Source organism: Macaca nemestrina, chromosome 18 (assembly GCF_043159975.1).
Source record: "Macaca nemestrina isolate mMacNem1 chromosome 18, mMacNem.hap1, whole genome shotgun sequence".
In the NCBI taxonomy this organism is placed as follows: Eukaryota; Metazoa; Chordata; class Mammalia; order Primates; family Cercopithecidae; genus Macaca; species Macaca nemestrina.
This window is the reverse complement of record NC_092142.1, coordinates 2,636,101-2,655,434: the sequence shown is the minus strand read 5'-3', so window position 1 is coordinate 2,655,434 and position 19,334 is coordinate 2,636,101. Positions and strand designations below refer to the sequence as shown.

The 19,334-nt window shown below is 61.0% G+C and overlaps 2 protein-coding genes across 8 annotated transcripts; both read right to left on the bottom strand.

Moving 5' to 3' along the window:
- Positions 1-823: 823 nt before the first annotated feature.
- LOC105485805 (deoxyribonuclease 1 like 2) lies at positions 824-3,713 on the bottom strand. Of its 4 annotated transcripts, none has more exons than XM_011748298.3 (7): positions 2,628-3,713; positions 2,458-2,546; positions 2,283-2,366; positions 2,108-2,208; positions 1,914-2,026; positions 1,545-1,796; positions 824-1,173 (listed from the first exon to the last, which is right to left on the bottom strand). In XM_011748298.3, exons 1-7 carry the CDS (start codon positions 2,769-2,771, stop codon positions 1,117-1,119), a joined length of 840 nt encoding a protein of 279 aa, XP_011746600.1. In that variant the 5' UTR covers positions 2,772-3,713; the 3' UTR covers positions 824-1,116. The 4 variants fall into 4 exon arrangements, with proteins under 4 accessions (XP_011746600.1, XP_070940034.1, XP_011746601.1 ...); XM_071083933.1 differs by having other exon boundaries at positions 1,545-1,742; XM_011748299.3 differs by having other exon boundaries at positions 1,914-2,023.
- Positions 3,714-3,843: 130 nt separating this feature from the next.
- On the bottom strand, positions 3,844-16,046 carry LOC105485807 (E4F transcription factor 1). 4 transcript variants are annotated; one of them, XM_071083931.1, is made up of 14 exons: positions 15,716-16,046; positions 10,988-11,219; positions 9,842-9,947; positions 7,201-7,394; positions 6,989-7,109; positions 6,657-6,809; positions 6,382-6,554; positions 5,930-6,139; positions 5,586-5,691; positions 5,191-5,408; positions 4,799-4,997; positions 4,579-4,721; positions 4,437-4,499; positions 3,844-4,364 (listed from the first exon to the last, which is right to left on the bottom strand). In XM_071083931.1, exons 1-14 carry the CDS (start codon positions 15,997-15,999, stop codon positions 4,008-4,010), a joined length of 2,559 nt encoding a protein of 852 aa, XP_070940032.1. In that variant the 5' UTR covers positions 16,000-16,046; the 3' UTR covers positions 3,844-4,007. The 4 variants fall into 4 exon arrangements, with proteins under 4 accessions (XP_070940032.1, XP_011746604.1, XP_011746602.1 ...); XM_011748302.3 differs by having other exon boundaries at positions 5,586-5,694; positions 10,988-11,139; positions 15,716-15,992; XM_011748300.3 differs by lacking the exon at positions 15,716-16,046 and adding an exon at positions 12,609-13,092 and having other exon boundaries at positions 5,586-5,694; positions 10,988-11,139.
- Between the last annotated feature and the right edge of the window lie 3,288 nt (positions 16,047-19,334).

The following is a 19,334-nucleotide window of genomic DNA, read 5'->3' as shown; positions in this document are numbered from 1 at the left end:
GGCGGGAGTGGGATCTGGAGCAGCTGTGCTGCCAGGGTTCCAAATGCCCCTTAAGAAGGATTTTGCAAGAACCAAACTCATCCAAATCCTTGAAAAAAAGGTTTTTCCTCCCATGCAATTCAGACCAAGTTCCCACACCTTGCTAAGATGTGATGTTTCAAAAACCAGAAACCTCATCGGGCCCCCGTAAGTGACCCAGTGGACCCATGGGCCTGCCTGTTCCCAATCCTAATGTGGTGGCCTTGCCCAGGGCACAGGGCAGCAAACTTGAAGGGCTGAGCCATAGCAAGCTGTGCAGTTCTTTGCACGGGACCTTAGTCCCAAGCCACCTACCTCGGCAGGGAGGAGTCCAGCCCACCTACTGCTCTCAGGCTCCCCAAAAGCTCCAGGACTGCTTACTGACCGGGGCCAGTCTCCCCTTGCAGTGCTGGGTGAGACCGGGCCCCTGAGACAAGTGCCTGGGGGCTCCCCGCAGGGCCCTGGAATGGGGGCTGCAGGGTGGGCCTGGGGAGAGCTATTCTGAGACCCCCCAAGGGCCCAGGAGGCTGATGTGTCGGCGCCATCCCTGTCCCAGCTGTGCTCACAGTACAGGCTCCTGAGAGCATTTGTAGTTTGCACAGAGGATAAGCAAGGAGGGTCCCTGAGCTGCCTTCTGGAGCAAACAGGCTCTGGGGGTGGCCAAGTCCCACCAGGACACGGGATGGGCAGCCCAGGACATGGCCCAGAGCCTGCCTCCCTGAGCTGCATTTCCTCAGGGAAGCGGAGCTGCCCCTGAGGAGCTGAGGCTAGGTCCCTAGGAAGGACAGAGGCCTGGGAGCGAAGCTGTGGGGCCCGGCTGGGAGCGGCTCATTTATTGAGCAGACATTTGCCAGGCAGTGCCCTCTGTGCCCCTCATGGGGCTCACAACACCCCCTGAGGTCGCTGGATGCAGCCCGTCTCACAGATGGGGAATGGAGTTGCAGGGCAGCCCATTACGTGTCCATGGCCCCTGGTCCACGCCCAGCCGACTCTGCCTTGGGGCCTCACTGAAGGGTGGCTGCTACCCTGAAGGAGCCACTGTGGGGCCATTCCTCAGGGCCAGGGTCTGCAGGTGGCATGCCCCAGCCAGGCCTCGAGTCATCTGTGGGACTTGAGGGTCACCTCCACCGGAAAGTGGTCGCTGATGGCGAGAGCCTGGGGAAAGAGAAAGAGCCTCAGGGGAAAGTGGACCCCAGCCACCGGGATGGGCCCACTGGGTGTCCACAAGCCACTGCCTCTGCAGGAAGGGGCGGTGAGGCCTAGGTGCCCACCCTTGCTGCTGCCTGCGGTGGGGCAGGGGCCAGGGCAGAGGGTGTCACCATTGGCCCTTTGAGGGAAAGGCAAGGTACCCTGCCTGCCCGGAGCTCCACATGGGGTGGGCCAGGCTCTCAGGGTCCTTGGAAATGATCCCTGGTGCAAGGAGGGGAGCTGAGGTGGCCCCCCCTTGGGTGCTGGCCCCTCCCTGCTGCCTGCGTGCGCCCGGGCGATGGGGACCCAGGACCAGCGCCGCCCGACGGCCCACTCGCCTGAGTCTGGTCCAGGCCGAATTCCTCCTGGAAGTCGTGCACAGTGGCCGACTGGGGCTTCAGGCTTCGGCGCAGGCGGGCGCCGCAGGCCACGATGCGGTCGTAGGCGCAATCTGAGTTACCCACCGTGGTGTCGGCGCTGTCAGGGATGAGCCACTTGAAGACCTCACTGCTTCTCAGGCGGATGGCAGCCCAGTCCTGCGCCCGCACATAGCTGCAGTCGGCGTTGAAGTCCCCCAGGAACAGCATGTCCTGCGGGCGCCGCGGAGCCGAGTCTGAGCCGCCCCAGGAGCCGTCGAGGTCCCGCCCTCATGGCCCAGACCTCCGGGGCGCGCCTGCAGGGACCCCGGGACCGAGGGGTGGGCTTACGTCGGTGCCCCACTTGTCAATCACGTCCAGATACACGTCGTAGAGCGCGTCGATCTCCGCCACGGCTTGATGTGGCGCCGCGTGCAGCGGGATCAGCACCAGCTTCTGCGCTGCTGCCGGAAGGGGTCGGGCGTCAGGTCCCGGCGGCAGGGGAGGGGCGGGCCGGCGGCAGGGGAGGGGCGGGGCCCGCTCACCTGAGCCGGGGGCCGAGAACTTGACCACGAAGGGCTCGCGGCTGAAGACGTCCTCGGGGTCCGGGTACTGGTATGTGTCAACGACAGACACCGCGTCCTTCCTAGGAGATGGGGGGGACGCGCTGAGCCTCCCACCTGCGGCCCCGCGCGCCCCTCACTGCGGTCCGCCCCTCACCTGTACACAAACAGGTACATTTCCTTATACTGGTCCCGGCCCAGGGGCTGGCTGCTCACAAAGCTGTACTGGTGCTCGGACACCCTGCAGAGACAGGGGCCCGCTCAGGGTCAGGGCGCCACGCCGGGGCGAGATCCCGGTCGGGGGTCGAGACGAGGGGCCCTGCCCACCACACCTGTTGATCTGCTCCATGAGCGTGGACACGGCGCTGAGGTCTGGGTCTCGCACCTCCTGCACCAGCGCGAGGTCATAACCCGCCAGGATCTGGGGAGGAGTTGCGGGTGCGGGGTCAGCGCGGTCAGCACCCCCAAACGCCGCCCCGCCCCGCCCCGGCCGGGGCCCCACCTTCGCGATGATGCTGCCGCAAGCCGGGTCCGACACTTTGCTGTCGCCGAAGCTCTGGATGTTGAAGGCTCCGATGCGAAGCGCCGTGGCCCTGGCGGCTTCCAGCGCCCAGAGCGCGGCCAGCAGGGCCCGGGGCCCGCTCATTGCGCGGAGCGAGGGGCTGGGAGGGACAGAAGCTGCCGCCTACGCAGACCTGTTGTCAGACCCACCGACCCACCCCTCTCCTCCGCGGCCGCCCCGTGACGGCCAGTGCGACGCAGAATCCGCCCCTGCGCTCTGCAGGCTCCCAGGGCACTGCTGGGCTCTCAGGGACCGCTGCCTTCTCACTGCGCGGGAAGCTGCAGCCGGAATAGAGGGTCCGACCCATCCAGCCCCAGCACAGCCAGCGGAGAGACTCACCTTGGATGTGGGTGCGGAGGCCCGAGGCTCAGGGGTTCTAGGGAAATGGGGATCCCAGGTCCAGGCTGCGGGCGTGTCCGACACAGGACTGCACTGACTCCCTCCAGCAGCAGCTCTGGCACCAGGACAGGGGCCGGTATTTGAGGTCCTGGTCCAGGGAGGGGCCGAGCTGCGCTGGGTCCCGCCCCCTCGACCGAGCTGGGTGCCTGATGAATTCTTGGCTTTCATTCCCGTGGAGACCCCCAGGGTAAGGGGTGGGAGACCTGCCTGAGCCCCTTCTGGTGCCCCAGGCCTGTCCCAAAACCGTCCCAGAAGCCCCTGCCATCCCCCTAGGATGGAGGTAGACGGTCAGTCACATCCCGGTGAGGCTGTTCTTGTCCCCACCCCTAGAAACTAGGTCGCCTAGACTCTCCCTGAGCAGAATCCTTTCAGGGAAAGGAAGGCAGCACAGGAAGGCCCAGCCACACTCCTCGCCCAGCATCTCCTGCTGCTCCACCTGCTCACCCTGTGGTGGAGGCCAAGGCTCCCGGGCTCCCAGATATCCCTGTCCCCGTCCCTGGTCCTCCCACCTACCCACAGGCCTCAGGCAGTGCAGCTGGGGGCACACCTCCAGCTGGGCAGGGCAGGAGGCTGTTGGTCAACATGCCAATGACACCCACGCGCCACCAAGGCGCCGCCAGGGCTGGCGGGAGCCCCTGGGCAGGGCGGCCAGGCACGTGAGTCTAGGGGTGGCCTGGGAGGCAGGTGCTGCTGCCGGGACCTGGGCAAAGGTGGTGGCACCATCCATGGAGGCTGCCACTGCCGCAACATCACAAGCTGCAGGTTCTCATGTTTTATTGGAAAGCAACAAGAAACTCTTATGTACACTGCCCATCTTGGGGCGCCTCCATTCTGTGCCTTCTTCTCTGCCAGGCAGGCGTGGGCGGGGCGCTCAGGTCCTCTGCCCTGTCCCTGCCCGGCCAGGACCCCGCAGACCTCATGCTAGACGATGACCGTCTGCACCTCCAGCTGGCCCTCTGGCGAGGAGATGACCAGCTCGCCTGCATGCTCCAGGATCTCGATGTCCTCTGATGACACCATGGTCACAGTGGCCTGTTCAGTGCCACTCGCCCCTGCCCGGGTGGCAAGCACAGTGCCCTCGCTGATGGCTGAGGCCAGTGTCATGGCCACCTGTTCTGTCAGGCTCTCGGGGGTTGCGATGGTGATGGTGTCGGCAGCAGCCGCCTCTGGGCCCAGCGCTGTCTCCTCATCCATGGTGACATTCTGCACAATGATCTGGTGGCCGGCGCTGGCCTGGTGCACAATCTGCTGCACCACCTTCATGATGTGGCTGTCCACCTGCGGGGCCACGGCTCAGCGAAAGCGGCTGCGCCAGGGAGCCTCCCTGCCCCCGCCCGCCCCACCCCTCACCTCCGTCTGGGTGCCCTCGATGATCTCCGTGGCCTCACTGGTCTCCGCATCATCCGCAGTGGCCTGGGCAGATGGGCAGAAGGATAGAGGTCAGCTTTGGTTGCCCCTGGGTCCCATCCTGGCCTCAGGGCCCCACACCCACCTCAATGATATACTCCTGGGTGTCGGCTACCACGGACGAGAACTCCACCAACACCGTGTGCGGGTCCTCCGCGAGGACGGTGGTGGCTGCCGCGGGGCTCTCCTCGGACACCAGCAACTCCTCCACCTCCAGCAGACAGCCCCCTGCGGGTGGGGACTCAGTCAGGGCTTGGCGAGCCCCATCCCCCTCCCCTCCTCCTCCCGCCTCCACGGGCCCAGACCTTTGGTGCGCAGGTGCCGGTTAAGCGTGCCGTGCTCAGCAAAGCCACGGCCGCACTTGTAGCACTTGAATGGCTTCTCGCCTGTGTGGTGTCGCACGTGCCGCACCAGCGAGCCCTTCTCTCGGAAGCCACGGCTGCAGAACTGGCACACATGCGGCTTCTCCTCCAGATGTGTCCGGAAGTGCACCTGCTGTGCGTTCTGTGGAGACACCTGTCAGTGCCAGCCTGGCCTGGGCCACAACAGACTACAGCTCTCCCCTCCCACTTCTGGCCCAAGGGAGGGGCTGGGTCAAGACTGAGCACGGTGGAGGCAGGGAAGGTGGTGCACCGGGGCCAGGGCCAGGGAGCAGGATGGGGGGTCAGGTGCCAGGGTCCTGGGGCTAGAGGCCTACCTTAGTCTTGTAGCGCTTGCCACACTCGGGACAAGGGTATGGCCGCTCGTCTGAGTGGACGCGCCGGTGGCCGCGCACATGGGCGATGGTCTTGTAGAGCTTCCCGCAGTCGCCACAGCGGAAGCGGCGCTCACGCACGTGCACCTCCTGGTGCTTCTTGAGCAGGTAGGCCTTGGGGAAGGCCTTGCCACACTGCACACAGGCGAACGGCCTCGGCCCTGCAGCCACACACATCAGGCCAGGCCCATCACCGGCAGGCCCACCAGGCCACCTGCCACCTGCCCACAGCTCCCCTGGCTCCCTGCTGTCTATGGACCCACCCTGGACACCCAGAGGCACCCCGGTCACCTATAGCCCATCCACTGCTGTGGGCCACACACCCACCCATCACCCACCGGTGTGGCCCCTCTTGTGGGCCTCCAGGGTGGCTGCTGTCGGGAAGGTCTCACTGCACTGAGGACATGGGTGGGTCCTGGGCACCGCTGAGGCCTCACTGGCCACCTGCTGGGGAACCACAGGAAGGCCTCCAGCACCTGGGGCAGGCTGTGCCCTGGCAGTGCCAGGAACACAACCATGGGCCCCACCCTGGCAGGCTCCCTCGTGGCCCCAGGGAAGGCAGTAAACAGATCAATGGACAAAGTCACTGCAGAAAGCCACTTCAGGGAGTGCAAAGGCCAGCATGGGGACAGCCCCCGGGATCCAGCCCTGAGAGGAGCCTGCAGGTGATGCTGGCACCTACTGTCTCTAGCGGCTGCACTTCCAGTACCGGCAGCTGTGGGGCTGCCTCTGCCAGGGGCTGGGGACTGGACCCAGCAGCAGGGGCTGGCTCCAGGGCGCCCTCCTCCCCAGCGGTGCGCTCAAGGACGATGCCGGAGTTCTGCATGGCCTGGTGCAGCAGGTTCTCTCGGCTGCCCTCACTGGAGCAGGGGAGCTCCTGGGAGACGGGGGGCTGCAGGGGAGGCAGAGAGAGGAGGCTGGCCAGGCAGCCTGGCATCCAGCACCCACCCCATGGGGCAGACCCATGCCAGGAGCCTTGTGCAAACCCTCAGACCCCCATGGTGCTCCCACTGGCCCTGCTCTTCCAGCCCTCGCCTGCCTGGCCCAGACCCCCGGAGCCAGTGCTCAGAACAAAGACTGGCACCGAGCAGGCAGAAGACAGAGCGGCCCTCCAGGGCCCCCCGTCGCCCACACCTCCGGGGCCAGGGTTTTCATGCCCAGGGGCAGCTCCTGCATCTGGACGTGGACTTCGTGGATGACGGTGCCCTTGGCATCTGTCACCAGGTGAATCACAGGTGAAGTCTCTATGGGCTCGCCTGTCACCGATGATGTGACTGTCCCCAAGGTGGCAGCTCCAGCTCCAGACCCTTCAAAGTAGAGTGAGGGAGTGAAGCTCCCTCACACACCCCAGTGGTGGCTGGGTCCACAGCCAGTCCCCGGGACCAGGCAGCTGCCCGCATCATGCTGACCTGCAGGTGCATCCTCTTTGCTGACAACCACATCCTTGCTCACACTGAAGCGGATTTTCTCCGTGCAGGGGGTGAGAGACTTGAGGTGCCGGGTCAGTGCGCCCGACTCCCGGAAGCTCTTCCCACACTTGGAGCACTTGTAGGGGCGCTCGTCTGCAGAGAGAACCTAGTCAGCCCCAGGCAGCCCCAGCAGGCTGGCGACAAGGTGACAAGGTGAAGACAGGCAGGGGACCCTGCCTCATCCCCCAAAGCTGGGGAATGCGAGGCTGGGGCACCCCAGGGCCAGCCATCGGGGTGCTACAGGGCTCCAGCCCAAGGCGCAGCCAGCTCACCCGTATGCCGCCGGTGGTGCCGGATGAGTGAGCCCTTGGTGCGGAAGGAGGCCCCACAGAGCTTGCACTCGTGGTCCTTGCGGCTGCTGTGAGTGACCATGTGGGCCTTGAGGATGCTGCCCTGTGGGGGAGGGCGTGGCAGCTCAGGGCCCTCCTAGGGGAACAGGAGGGGCCCTGCCGCCCACACACTGGCTCCCCACACACCGGCTCACCGTCTTGAAGGTCTTGTGGCACAGTGCACACACATAGCGGCCATCCTTGTTCACCAGTAGCTTCACCTGGGCCGGCTCGCCCTCCCCTGCGAGCCCCAGTCCCTGCTGGTGGGGGCTGCCCGGGGCCTCGGCCATCTCACTGTCCCCCGGCTCCGCCTCAGCACCCACGATGACCTCTTTGATGTGCCCACCACCTAGGAGAGGTATCTCGGCCTAAGCCCCAAGACCTGCCCCTACCCAGAGACCGCCGGCTCCAGGGGAGGGGAATTGCTGCTCCAAGCCACATCCTGGACCCAACCTGCACCGAGCCCTCAACACACAGGCCCGAGCAGCAGCCAAGGCCCCAATCAACTCTCCAGGTCAGAGCGAGCGGTGGAGAGACATCTGCGGACTCTGTCAGGCTGCCCAGAGATGCTCCAGGGCCCCCAAATGTGTCCACAGGGAGACCCGCCATGGAACACGGCCCATCCCCAAAGCCAGCAGGACATGCGAATCCTGGTGACAAGGTCCCTGGGTGAAGAGACAGCTGCCTGTTCTGTTCGCTGCCACGGCTCCTGCCACTGCTCCCACCAACATAGGGAGGATATGCGTCCGGGGCCACTCCTCCACTAGGGGAGATGGGCCAGGCCGCTGTAGTGGGACAGGCAGGCCTGGCCTGGGAATGAATGCTCTCCAGACACCCGGGACAGCCTGGGGCGAGGAAGCCGGGCTTTTGCACTTCTGGAGGGTGCTGGGAAAATCTGACAATGTGCAAAGCCAGGTTGTAAACACACTTCACGTTTTCTGCTCATAAAGATGACAAGTGGGAAACAGCTGTGAAGCTCCTTCTTAGAAACCACCTCAGTCCGGCTGGCGTCTTGTTTTGACAAGCTGTTCTCTTGAAACACAACAAAAGCGCCGTGACTCAGAAACAATTAAGAGCCTCTCCTGCCCGAGCCCTGGCTTAGACGCTCGACGCCCCACGAGTGATCTTCCAAAGGACAGAGGCCCCTCGTGGGGAGGACCTGGGGGAACATGGCTGCTGCCAGGCCACAGAGGAGACACAAACGTTTTCCGCGGAAGAGGCAGGAGGGCCTGGAGGTGGGCTCCAACTGCGCATACAGCGGACCGCACTCCTGCACCCGCAAAGACCGGACCCGGCACTGCCCCGGCCCTTGGCCACCAGCAGGCAGGACCCTGTGCCATCTCCACTGGAGGCCAACAGGAGAGCTAGCAGCCCTGGACTCAGCCCACCAGGCCTGCTGACTGGCCAAGGGCACACTCAGGGTGCCCAGGATGCCCGCAAAGGGGAAAATCCCAGGGGTGCCAGAGGGGCAGGGGTGCCGAGAGGGGTCCCTGAAGCACAGGGACGGGTGCTGAGCCCAAGGCTGGGGGCTGCTAGAGGTTAGGTGGGTGGAAAGGGGCCTGGGTGGCCAGAGACCCAGCCCAGAGACCCCGCCAGAACCTAGGGAGTTCATGCTCCCAGATGATGCCACCATCCAAACGCCAGGTCAAGGCCAGAGCCCGCCCCACCTCCCACATGAACATTCCGAGCTCTGAGTGGCACTGATGAGTGTCTTGGTCGCAGGAATGCCAGGGAAAGGCAGCACGGAGGTGAGACACGTGCCCCGGCTGCCTCCTGGAGAGCGGCCTGCTCACTAGTGCCCTTCCCAGGCCTGGGGCTGGCCTCTGCCACGGCTCCCCCACCCCCTCTTCCTGCCGCAGCAGGTACCAAGGGCTGCCAAAGGCCAGGTTCCGCCTGGTGCCCAAACCTACTTCCTGTCCAGCTGCCCACTCCCTGCCTGCGTCGGCCCCGGTCCAGCAGGCTCCCCAGGCAGCAGCCATGCTCCACCCCAACCTCCCACAGCATTAGGCCCAGACAGCTCCTTCCCTCACGTCTGCACACCCAGCCAGTCGCCCCTGCCGCACCCCCAACCCCAGCAGCCCCTGGCTCCCTCAACCTGCCCAGGCCCTGGCTGCCTCTGAATGTCCCCCCTGCACACACATCTGTCCCCGATGAGTGAGAGCTTGCCCATCCAGACCTCACAACAGCCCCTCCCACAGCACATCAGGGAGACGCCTTCACTTAAAAAGTAGCCATCAAAGAGGGCTGGCATTGCACGCTCATAAAAGCCCCATGAGGACCAGAGCAGCAGTCACCACCCCCACACCAGAGTGAGCACTGGGGAGGGCAGGCCATCACAGCAGCAAGTCCGAGCTCAGCTGGAGATGCGGCAGAGCCCGTCCACCCTGCACCCGCCCTCCAGAGCCGCTGCCGGGCGAGCGGGCCATCCTGGTGGGTGCCTGGTGGATGCTGCTGTCTACGGGCAGGGAGCAGGAACCAGGGGGTGGCAGGAAGTGGGGAAAATTCTGGGAGGGACAGGGCAGAGACCACCCGGGAAAGCTGGGGGGAGAGAGCACAGCCCGAAGAGTCCCTGGTGCCTGGGTTTGCCCCCGGCCACTATGGACACCTGAGGAAGGCCCAGTGCCCAACGCTCCCTCCTCCTGCAGGCTGTGCCCTCGGAAAGCTCCCACGAGGCCATGGCCCCTCCCAGCCAGGCCCTGGTCTCAGGAGAGATGAGCATACTGGCAGCAGAGGCCCCATCCTCTGGCCCTGACCACGAAGGTCTGTCAGGCCAGTGATCCATGGCAGTCGGCTTACCAACAAGGTCAGGTGCGTGGCTGATGTCTGCTGCCAGGGAGGCTGCCTCCACTACAATGTGGGCCACAGTGATGGGCTCCTCTGGGCCTGGGGCTGCCGGCACCACCTGCCAAAGGGGGCAGAAAACAGAGGGGACTCGTCTGTATGCTCTAGAGTTAGTTCTCAGAGAAGAGGCCTGGGCTCTGCCAGTGTAAAGCTGTGAAGGTGTGGCCTGTGATGCTCAGGCCTGGGTCCATGTCCTTGGGACGGCTGGGGTGGGGGCTCTCCTCTTCCCCAACAGGACCACAGGTCCCAGACCAGCCCCTTCACCCATGGCCAGGGTCAGCGCCGTCACTCTCACGCCTCTGGCCACATGGGCTGGACCTGGAGCACAGGGCACCTGCAGGGAGGGACCAGCAACTCTGGCAGGAAGCTGAGCCAGCCTGCAGGAACAACAGTGCAGTCCCAGCCCATCAGTTCCGGCAGAGCGGTCTGAGGAGAGGGCCCTGGGGGTGTGAACCAGAGGCCTTCTTGGAGGAGGGGGCACCTCTGGGAGGGGCAGGTAAAGAGCACAGGCTCGAGTCGGGTGAACAGGGTCCAGCGTCGTCTGGGCCATGCCCCGCTGGTGGTCGGAGACCACTGACCACTCTCTGAGCCTGCTCTCCTGACTGTGCAATGCAGACAAGCGCCCACCGCGGCGTGTGCGGGCTTCACAGGCCTGTGCGCTCAGCCCAAGCCGGGCATGGGGCTCAGCAAAGGTGGCCGTTTGATGATGAGATGGTGGGACCCCCAGGGCCACAATGCACTTGTGAAGTCCCTAGGGACTGTGTGCACAGGACAGAAGATAAGCCAAAGAGACAGAAGCTGCCATGGCACCCAGAGCCAAAGGAGACCCTCGGGCTCCAAGAAAGAAGAGATCCCAGCCCCCAACAGCACGGGCTTCAGCCAGAGGCCGCCAAGAAGGCTGTGCCGCCGCAGGCCTCCAGGACACCCCAGAGCACCACAGGCTCACACACCCAGACCCTCCCACGCCGCAGCCAGATGCCTGCCCTCTGCCCGCCCCCGTGGGCCCCGGAACCGGCTGCACAGGTCCATCCTGGAGTGCGGCCACCTCCCCCGCCTGTCAGGTGAACCCGGGAGGGGATGGGAGGGTAGGTGACGGCTCACCTCCTGGCCCAGCAACGCTGTGGTGGCAGGAGTGGCAGGCAGGGCCTCCTGAGGGGCCCGCTGGCAGGCCTTCTGAATCTTGTGCTGAACAAAATCCTCCAAGGCGGTGAACTCCGCCTGGCAGCGGCCGCATCTGTGCACATCGTCCTCATCTGCAACGAGCCTGCTGTCAGCAGGGCCTGGGAAGGTGGAGGCTGGGCAGCCAGGGCCCCGTCTGGCTTTTCCTCCAGCCCTAGAACAGATTCGCCCAGGAGGCCGTCAGAAGCAGAGCTACTTCCCTAGGCTGCTGAGAACACACTCAGGCCCAAAACAAGGTCACCCCAGGGTACAGCTCTCATCCTCTGCAGGTCTGTAGGGGCCAGACCCACCCTCAGGAGGTCAGCACCCAGCAGAGGGTGGCCCTGACAGCATGCTTAGGCTGCAGGGATCTGCTAAGGCTGCCATGCCCAAAACCCTCACCTCAGTGGTAACAGGCCCAGAGAGGGGCTAGAGGCAGAGGGATTCCTCCATGCTCGGCTGGGGACAGTAAAGGACCAGGATTTAAGACTGTTGGGGCCGGGCATGGTGGCTCCCACTTGTAATCTCAGCACCTTAAGGGGCCGAGGTGGGAGGACAGCTTGAGCCCAGGAGTTCAAGACCAGCCTGGTCAACATAGCAAGACCCATCTCTACAAAAAAAAAAAAAAAAAAGGAAAATGTTTTTAAAGCATTGTTAAAACATTTAGGCCAGGCGTGGTGGTTCACACCTATAATCCCAACACTTTGGGAGGCCGAGGCAGGTGGATCACCTGAGGTCAGGAGTTCGAGACCAGCCTGACCAACATGGTGAAACCCCATCTCTACTAAAAACACAAAATTAGGCTCATGCCAGTAATCCCCAGTAATCCCAGCACTTTGGGAGGCCGAGGCAGGCGGATCATGAGGTCAGGAGATCGAGACCATCCTGGCTAACACAGTGAAACCCCATCTCTATTAAAAATACAAAAAAATTAGCCAGGTGTGCTGGCGGGCGCCTGTAGTCCCAGCTACTGGGGAGGCTGAGGCAGGAGGAGAATGGCGTGAACCCGGGAGGTGGAGTTTGCAGTGAGCTGAGATCACAGCACTGCACTCCAGTCTGGACGATACAGTGAGACTCCGTTTCAAAAAGAAAAAAATTAGCCAGGCTTGGTGGCACATGCCTGTAATCCCAGCTACTTGGGAGGCTGAGGCAGGAGAATCACTTCAACCCAGCAGGCGAAGGTTGCAGTGAGCCAAGACCGCCCCATTGCACTCCAGCCGGGGTGACACCGCGAGACTCTGTCTCAAAAAACAAAACCAAAATACAAACAGTTAGCCAAGTGTGGAAGTGTGGTGGCATATGCACCTGTAGTCCCAGCTACTCAGGAGGAATGCTTGAGCCCAGGGGTTGAGGCTGCAGTAAGCCATGATTGCACCACTGCACTTCAGCCAGGGCAACAGGGTAAGACCCTGTCTTAAAAAAAACAAAAACAAAACAAACTAACAAAAGCTGTGGGAGTCTGAGCGTGCCCTGGGGCATGTGAGTGGCCATCTCCTCATCTGCGAAATGGGCTGATGCCCACTGGCTCTGGCTGAGAGGCAAACGCAGGGACCACTCTGCTTACTGTTGGGGACTTGACTTGTTCCCAAGGTTGAGCCCGTCACCATCGCTGTGCCAGACCCCAGTCCTGCAGAAGAGACCACCCCCTTACTGTGTGCCAAGAACCTCACTGGGGACGTCACCAAATCTTGCCAGCACCCTGCGGAAATGGAGAGAACTATTCCCATCCTAGGAAAATGACCTGAAGTTCAAGGTCACCCAACGGCTGAGTGTCAGGGACAGTGCCTGTTTACACAAAGGGATAGGAGCTGTTCGTTCTGCTTCCACAATAGCTTGCCAGCTCTGACCATTCACGTTTAGTCCCTCGTCAAGATCAAACCGAGGCCTGATGCCCGAAGGAGCTGGGCAAATGTTTACTGTTGAATTCGAGGACAGAGAAAGGGCCAAACCACAGCCATGACTCCCCTGCAGAGGGCCACTCAACAGAGAGTTGTCCCCTCCTGATGGCTCCCAATTACAAACCAAGCTTTGAGGTGTGCACCACCCACTTCCCCTTCCCACCCCACTCCCGTGTCTCACTTGGCTCCAGGGCATTGCCACTGAAGAACCCCCTACCCTAGAAGGGGACACACCCAGCCCATTTCACACTAAACAAGGCTGCAAGCAGGCCCAGCAAGGCCCAGCAACCTCTAAAGGGACCCCTCGCCATGACGGCACTGCCCTTCTCCAAGCTGAACGAGAAGGGGCAAGGAAAAAAGGCAGAGACTATGAATCCTATGGGGACAAAGACAAGACCACCCTCAACCTAATCATTAACCACCTCCCTTCCTGTCTGACCCAATCTGCATCCTTTTTTTTTTTTTTTGAGGCGGAATCTCACTCTGTTGCCCAGGCTGGAGTGCAGTGACATGAGCTCGGCTCACTGCAAGCTCCACCTCCCGGGTTCACGCCATTCTCCTGCCTCAGCCTCCCCAGTAGCTGGAACTACAAGCGCCCGCCACCACGGCAGCTAATTTTTTGTATTTTTAGTAGAGATGGGGCTTCACCATGTTAGCCAGGATGGTCTCAATCTCCTGACCTCGGGATCCGCCCACCTCAGCCTCCCAAAGTGCTGGGATTACAGGCATGAGCCATGGAGCCAAACCTTTTTTTTTTCTAAACAGATCAAGAGCCGGGCGTGGTGGTTCACGCCTGTAATCCCAGCACTTTGGGAGGCTGAGGCAGGCAGATCACCTGAGGTTGGGAGTTCGAGACCAGCCTGGCCACCATGGAGAAACCCCATCTCTACTAAAAATGCAAAATTAGCCAGATGTGATGGCACGTGCCTGTAATCCCAGCTACTCGGGAGGCTGAGGCAGGAGAATAGCTTGAACCCAGGAGGCGGAGGTTGCGGTGAGCCGAGATCGCAGCACTGCACTCCAGCCTGGGCAACAAGAGAGAAACGCTGTCTCAAAAACAAAAAAGAAAATAGAAACGAGGTCTTACTATGTTGCCCAGGCTGGTCTGGAACTCCTCGGGCCCAAGTGATCCTCCCACCTCAGCCTCCCAAAGTGTTGGGGTTACAGGTATGAGCCATAGTGCCCAGCCATCTGCAGCCTCATGGAACAAGCTCAGAGGGTACAGACCCAAGCTCCACCTCCAAAAGCTCTCAGTGCCCCCAGGAATGGGCCCTTAGTGCATCCCCAGCACTGCTCTCAGTACATGACACACAGTCTTTTCTCTTTTTTTGAGACAGAGTCTTGCTCTGTCACCCAGGCTAGAGAGCAGTGGCGCGATCTCGACTCACTGCAACCTCCGTCTCCTGGGCTCAAGCAGTTCTCCTACCTCAGCCTCCCAAGTAGCTGGGATTACAAACGCGCACCACCACGCCCGGCTAATTTTTGTATTTTTAGTAGAGATGGGGTTTCATCATGTTGGCCAAGCTGGTCTCGAACTCCTGACCTCAGGTGATCCACCCATCTTGGCCTCCCAAAGTGCTGGGATTACAGGTGTGAGCCACCGCACCAGGTCACAATCTCTATTTTAATTTTCATGATGCTTTCGTGAGGCAGCAGAGCCCGGAAGTTAAAGGCCTTCACAGTGCGGAGATCCAATCCAACCCTTGCTACTTACTACCTGGGTGACTCCGGTCACTTTCTTTTTTTTTTTTTTTGAGACGGAGTCTCACTTTGTCGCCCGGGCTAGAGTGCAGTGGCCGGGTCTCAGTTCACTGCAAGCTCCAGCTCCCGGGTTCACGCCATTCTCCCGCCTCAGCCTCCTGACTACAGGCGCCCGCCACCACGCGCGGCTAATTTTGTTTTCTCTGTATTTTTAGTAGGGACGGGTTTCACCATCTTAGCCAGGATGGTCTCCATCTCCTGACCTCGTGATCCGCCCGTCTCGGCCTCCCAAAGTGCTGTGATTACGGGCGTGAGCCACCGCGCCCGACCCACCCGGTCACTTTCATGTCTCCAACCTTCCATTTTCCTCATCCCCAAAAAGAAAATAACAATAACGTCCACCTTTCAGGATTGGTTTGAGAATGAAAAATCCTAACGCAGGATAAGGGCTTGTCACATTACTGGCAGAAGCCGCCGCCCCATTCTGTAGTGGAAATAGAGGTTCCCAGAGGTGGGGTCACCTGCCCAGGATCAAGGAGCTAGAAAGTGGCAAGTGTGGGACGGGACGGTGCCACAGGCTGGCTGCAGTGCACCAGTCCTCTTGCACTAGGCTCTGCTGCCTCCCTACGGACAGGCCCAGAGCCCAGATCCCGGAGAAACCGAGGCCCCGCTCTCTTGGAACCACCAACAGGGCCCTAGAGGCCCATCAGGTGAAGGGGGAAGGGGCCCAGAGGAGGCGAAGGCCAGACTCAGGCATCGGAGGCAGAGAGGGGCCGGGAGGCCGGCCCGAGGGGGCAGGGTCGGCGGTGGCGGCGTCTGCGAATGTCTACACAGGGCGCCCGGGGGCTCAGCAACCCGCGAGCACTTGTGGGCGCACACCGGAGCGAGGGGGGTGACGGGCGCCCCGCAGGAGAGGCCCGTGAGGGTCGCAGCAAACCTGGGGGTCTCGTGGAGGGCTGTGAGGGCCCCGCGAGATCGGCGAGATGTCTGGGTCTGGGAGGGTCGGTCATGCCCGCAGCTCGGGCCATCCGGGCCCCCACCCCGGCCGCACCCTCCGGGTCGGCCCGGTTACCTTCCTCGCTGAAGGGCGCCGGGAGGCCGAGGAAGCCGCTGGGGGCCAAGGCCGCCGCCACCGCCGCAACCGCACCCTCGCCCGCTTCTCGCCCGGCTTCGGCCGGGGCTTCTGCCGTATGAGCGGCCGTCACCCGCACTGCCATCGCGCCCTCCATGTCGCAACGCGCCGCAGGAAGATGGCGGATTTACGACCATGTCGTCATAACAACGGGCCGCGCCGAGGCCGGCGTGAGGGAACGGAGAGAGGAGGGCGGGGCGGAACCGGAGCGGATTGACGGACATGCGGGGAGCGGGGCCTGGATAGCGCTGTGGCCCTAAAGGGCAGAGGCGGGGCCGGGCCCGCTGAGAGCGAAGATGGGGCGGGACTGTGAGGAGGGCGTGGTTACGGTGGAGCAGATTGACAGGCAGGCGGCGGGGCGGCAGAAGAATCTGTGTTCAAGGCTGCACTGGGATTTGAGAGCCAGAGAACGCGAGGGGCGAGCGGACTGACGGGTGCGAGGCAGCCGCGCCCCAGAGCTTCCGGACCTAAGGACAGGTCGCCCCGCCCGCGGCTGCTGCTGGGAAACCGCCACAGCTCCAGCCAGGGGTATGGTGCTCGCTGCCCACTGACCGTCTCCAGTGTTAGAGACTCCCAGGATGATTACCCGGGTCACGGGAGAAGAACACCGGTCGGGGATGGCTCGTGGGTAGCTTTGCGAAGCTGTTTTATTCTTTTTTTTTTTGAGACGGAGTCTCGCTCTGTCGCCCAGGCTGGAGTGCAGTGGCCGGATCTCAGCTCACTGCAAGCTCCACCTCCTGGGTTCACGCCATTCTCCTGCCTCAGCCTCCTGAGTAGCTGGGACTACAGGCGCCCGCCGCCTCGCCCCGCTAGTTTTTTGTATTTTTAGTAGAGACGGGGTTTCACCGGGTTAGCCAGGATGGTCTCGATCTCCTGACCTCGTGATCCGCCCGTCTCGGCCTCCCAAAGTGCTAGGATTACAGGCTTGAGCCACCGAGCCCGGCCTGTTTTATTCTTTTATATACTTTTTAAATTGTTTAAAATTTATTTATATTATATATTTTAAATACAGATGGGGTCTCGCTGTGTTGACTAGGCTGGTCTCAAACTCCCAGCCTCAAACCATTTTCCCATTTCGGCCTCCCAAAGTGCCTAGTATGACAGGCATGAGCCGTGACTTCCGGCCACACTGAATTTTTGGTTTTGGGGATGAGGGTTGTTTTTGGTTTTTGTTTGTTTGTTTGGGGTGTTTGTTTTTGAGACAGAGTCTCACTCTGTCGCCAGGCTGGAGTGCAGTGGCTCGATCTCACTGCAACCTCTGCCTCCCGGGTTTAAGTGATTCTCCTGCCTCAGCCTCCCGAGTAGCTGGGACTACAGGCGCGCACCACTACACCCAGCTAATCTTTGTATTTTTAGTAGAGACAGGGTTTCGCCATGTTGACCCGGATGGTCTGGAGCTGTTGACCTCATGATCCGCCCGCCTCGGCCTCCCAAAATGCTCAGATTATAGGCGTGAGCCACTGCGCCCAGCCTGTTTTTGTTTTTTGCGATGGAGTCTTGCTCTGTCAGGCAGGCTAGAGTGTGGTGGCGCGATCTTGGCTCACTGCAACCTCCGCCTCCCGGGTTCAACCGAGTCTCCTGCCTCAGCCTCCTGAGTAGATGGAACTACAGGCACCTGCCACCACACCCAGATAATTTTTTGTATTTTTAGGAGAGACAGAGTTTCACCATGTTGGCCAGGCTGGTCTCGAACTCCTGACCTCAGATGATCCGTCCATCTTGGCCTCCCAAAGTGCTGGGATTACAGGCGTGAGCCACCGAGCCTGGCCAGATTTTGTTTTTTTTGAGACAGCACCTTGCTCTGTTGCCCATGCTGGAGTGCAGTGCCGTGATCTCTGCACTCCACCTCAGTCACCCAAGTAGGTGGGACTACAGGTGCCCGCCACTAGCTAATTTTTGTATATTTTGTAGAGATGGGTTTTTGCCATGTTGCCTAGGCAGGTCTAGAACTCCTGAGCTCAGGCAACCCGCCCGCCTCAGCCCCCTTACATACTTTTTTAAAATTGTGGGTCAGGCACAGTGGCTCACTCCTGTGATCCCAGCACTTTGGGAGGCTGAGGTAGATCACCTGAGGTCAGGAGTTCAAGACCAGCCAGGCCAACATGGCAAAATTACGTCTCTACTAAAAATACAAAAATTATCTGGGTGTGGTGACGCACACGTGTAATCCCAGCTACTCGGGAGGCTGAAGCAGGAGAATTCTTTGAACCCAGGAGGCAGAGGTTTCAGTGAGCTGAGATCGTGCCACTGTACTCTGGCCTGGGCAACAGAACAAGATTCCGTCTCAAAAAAAAAAAAAATTGTGGTAAATACACATAAAATGTACTATTAGCGACAATCACAGTGTTGTGCAACCATCACAGCTATGTGGATCCAGAACCTTTTTGGCACCCTGAAAGGGAACCTATACCTTTTAAGCAGTGACTGCCCATCCGCCCCTCCCCGCCAGCCCTGGGTAGACACCAGTCTGCCATCTGCCTCCACAACCAATTGACCTATTGTGAACACATGTGACTACAATATGTGACTTTTTTTGTTTGTTTTTTGAGAAGGAGTCTCGCTCTGTTGCCCAGGCTGGAGTGCAGTGGCACGATCTCAGCTCACTGCAAGCTCTGCCTCCCGGGCTCACACCATTCTCCTGCCTCAGCCTCTCAAGTAGCTGGGACTACAGGCGCCCGCCACCATGCCCGGCTAATTTTTTTGCATTTTTAGTAGAGACGGGGTTTCACCGTGTTAGCCAGGATAGTCTCGATCTCCTGACCTCGTGATCCACCCACCTCGGCCTCCCAAAGTGCTGGGATTGCAGGCGTGAGCCACCGCGCTCGGCGCTGTTTGTTTGTTTTGAGACAGAGTTTCACTCTGCCACCCAGGCTGGAGTGCATTGGTGTGACCCTAGCTCACTGCAGCCTCCACCTCCAGGCTCAGGTAAGGTCATCAGCAGTGAGGTTGGGGTAACAATGGGCCCGCTTTCTGCGAGCAGGTTGCAGAGATTTTCAGCAGAGGGATCACTGCAAGGTTTTGAGCAGAGGGAATGGTAGTGGGTGTTTCAGAAACGTCCCTCCAACTGCTGCGAAGAAAAAGGGACTTTAGGCTGGGCACAGTGGCCCACACCTGTAATCCTAACACTTTGGGAGGCCGAGACGGGTAGATCACCTGAGGTCAGGAGTTCAAGATGAGTCTGACCAACATGGTGAAACCCCGTCTATAAAAATACAAAAATTAGCCGGGCGTGGTGGCGGGTGCCTGTAGTCCCAGCTACTTGGGAGGGTGAGACAGGAGAATTGCTTGAACCCAGAAAGCGGAGGTTGCAGTGAGCTGAGATCTCGCCACTGCACTCCAGCCTGGGCAACAGGGCAAGACTCTGTCTCAAAAAAAAAAAAAAAAGAAAAGAAAAGAAAGAAAAAGGTATTTTAGGGCCCAAGCAGAAGCAGGAGAGGGCTCAGAAAGCCACTGAGAGCCAGGATGGGTGGTCTCTGAGTAGGGCAAACAGAAGGAAGAGCAGGTTGGAGCTTTTGGAGCTTGAGGGTTCTGGGGAGCTGCTGGGGAGGAGGACCAGGAG